This window comes from Cajanus cajan, chromosome 2 (genome assembly GCF_000230855.2).
Source record: "Cajanus cajan strain Asha chromosome 2, NIPB_CcT2T_4, whole genome shotgun sequence".
NCBI lineage: Eukaryota > Viridiplantae > Streptophyta > Magnoliopsida > Fabales > Fabaceae > Cajanus > Cajanus cajan.
This window is the reverse complement of record NC_138518.1, coordinates 11,537,578-11,540,070: the sequence shown is the minus strand read 5'-3', so window position 1 is coordinate 11,540,070 and position 2,493 is coordinate 11,537,578. Positions and strand designations below refer to the sequence as shown.

At 42.3% G+C, this 2,493-nt stretch overlaps 1 protein-coding gene across 1 annotated transcript; it reads right to left on the bottom strand.

Moving 5' to 3' along the window:
* Positions 1-374: 374 nt before the first annotated feature.
* On the bottom strand, positions 375-1,889 carry LOC109793349 (uncharacterized). The gene has a single exon (XM_020352815.3). It carries the CDS (start codon positions 1,753-1,755, stop codon positions 628-630), a length of 1,128 nt encoding a protein of 375 aa, XP_020208404.2. The 5' UTR covers positions 1,756-1,889; the 3' UTR covers positions 375-627.
* Between the last annotated feature and the right edge of the window lie 604 nt (positions 1,890-2,493).

Below are 2,493 nucleotides of genomic sequence, written 5' to 3'. Positions count from 1 at the left end.
ACTACAACAATATGCATCCATCTCTAATAGCTTTCTTCTGGAGACACAATAATGGATAACTCATGGTCCACATTTTACAAGCGAGGCATAGATATCCAAATAACATTTTTCATCCAAGAGAACTAAGCATGCACAATAAAAAGAAGCCAAAATCTTTGAAAACTTAGGGATGGAATAAGATCTTTCATTTACAATAACATTAAGCTAAGGAGTAATAATACAAGTGTTTTTTCCTTTTCCTTAGAATGCAACTCTATTGCGAAAGGATTAGCATAACGTAAATTAAACCATACATATACAAATAGCCAGCACTTTATACATCATGATTCTGAACACAGAGCTGCATAAATAAAAAAAATTATAACACAAGTTCGTTAAAAGAAACAGTAAACCATTAACATGATACTTCTTGTGGTACACTTCAATTTTTCATATATATAAACTGAGTATTGACAGGCATTCATTTTGGGTATATCCAGAGCATGCAGTATGGTATGTAACTTATTCCAAAACCACCACAACACAAAAACTACTTACAAAAGATTTGTTCTCATCATCAGTTGGACACGAGACAAAGCAAACTGATATTTACACAAGACCGAGCGAACGACCTGAAGCAACAACAAGTCAAAATTGCATCTGTGCCGCCGCAAGCTCCAACAGACCATGAGCAGCCCTGTGGACCTTCCTCTGCTCATAGTCCGGATCATCGGTGGGCAGCTCAAACCGACAAACCGGGCAGGTGTTGCGAATGCTCAACCACGGAAAAATGCAATCCCCATGATAACAATGAGAGCAGGGCAACCTCCTGACCTTCTCCTCCAACAAAATCTCATCCTTGCAAATGGCACACGCCACACTCTTCCCCTCCAACTCCTCCTTGGACAGCTCCACCAACGGGAGGCTCTCCACAACGCTCTTCGCCGCAGGAGGGCTTCCCTTCAAAGCATTCTCATTCTCAAGAAACTGCCCAAACAAAACATCATACTCCGCCGCATACACATAACCATCCTGAATTGTTACCAAATCAGCACCACCAACACTTCCCTCATGCTCCAACCCACCAGCATTATTAACATTCCTCTCTGAATTGTTAACCGCCAAGAGAATTTCCCATTCAAGATACCTCAGCGCCTCTTCCCCGGCGTCCTCCTCCTCCTCCTCCTCCTCCTCCTCGGCGGCGTTTGTAAACCCTGACGCCACCGAATTCCCATCATCACCACCTTCAATTTCAACCTCATCAACCACCAAACCCAAATCCTCTCTCTCACTCACCCTCTCCTCCACCTCCTCCCATTCAAAGCTCTCATTCAGCGTCCTCTGATCCTCCAAACAGAGACTATCCCAACACAACCGAACATCGAAATCATCAAACCCGCCACCAACCCTATCCCCACCCTCCTCGCTACTCGAATCCGAATCCGAACCAAACCCTACAACCCTAAGCCCGTCCGAACCATCGAAATTGAAAACGCTATCGCGATTGCCATCGTCGTTCTGGCTCGGGGCGTGGACTTCGACGCCAAACCCTAACCCTAACCCTAACACCTGGTCCGTGCGATGGAGGTCGCAGACGGCGCCGGAGAAGGGGTTTATGTCGGTGTCGTCGCAGGAGCAGAGGCGCGAGCGAGATTCGAAGAGATCGGTGACGAAGCAACTCACTGAGTCGGAATCGGAATCGGAGTGAGTGGAAGACGCGAAGGGATTGGAGGAATGGTGATGGTGATGGTGATGACGATGACGATGATGAGACATGATACGTTACGAAACGGATTCAATTCGATTCTCTGAATCTGTGTTTGTGTGTGTGTAAGGAGCGACAAGATATTAAGGTTTCTGAGTTTTTTTTATTTTTTATTCTTTTTCTTCCTGTGTTGTTGCGTATGTTTAATGTAACGTTAACGATGTTTTTCGTGACGGAGACTTGGAAGAGTTAGTTACCAGCAAATTTCGACAGTGTAAAAGTTGGGGAGAAGAAATGTTACGTCACAATGCCTTTTTTATTCAAATAATACATTTTTAAAAAAATTTTAGTCAAATAGTACCTATGTAAATTTATTTTCTCAACTAATACTACATACTGTTCACATTTTTTTTAATTTTTTTTCATTTTGGGCCTAAGTGATCTATGAATTTTGCACATAGAATAGCTCGTTCTGCAACCAGGATGGCCCATTTTACATGCACTCTCGTATGTTTCTTTTTTTTTGCATCTGGAACGACCCGTTTTTAAATCAGAAGGGTCATTCTTAAACCAGAACGGGTCATGCTTAAACTAGAACAGGTCGTTCTGGAATTGCGTTTTATCTCATAACCTCAATGTTAGAACGGTCTGTTCTAAACTAGGGATTTTAACCCTTTTTAGTAGTTTGAAATGGACCGTTCTGCTTTTGAAATGACCCGTTTTGACAACTTCTATGCACTATGTCTTTTTTTATCAATATAATATGAATTTTAATGTTTAGGATTTTTACTTTTAATGCACTATGTCAC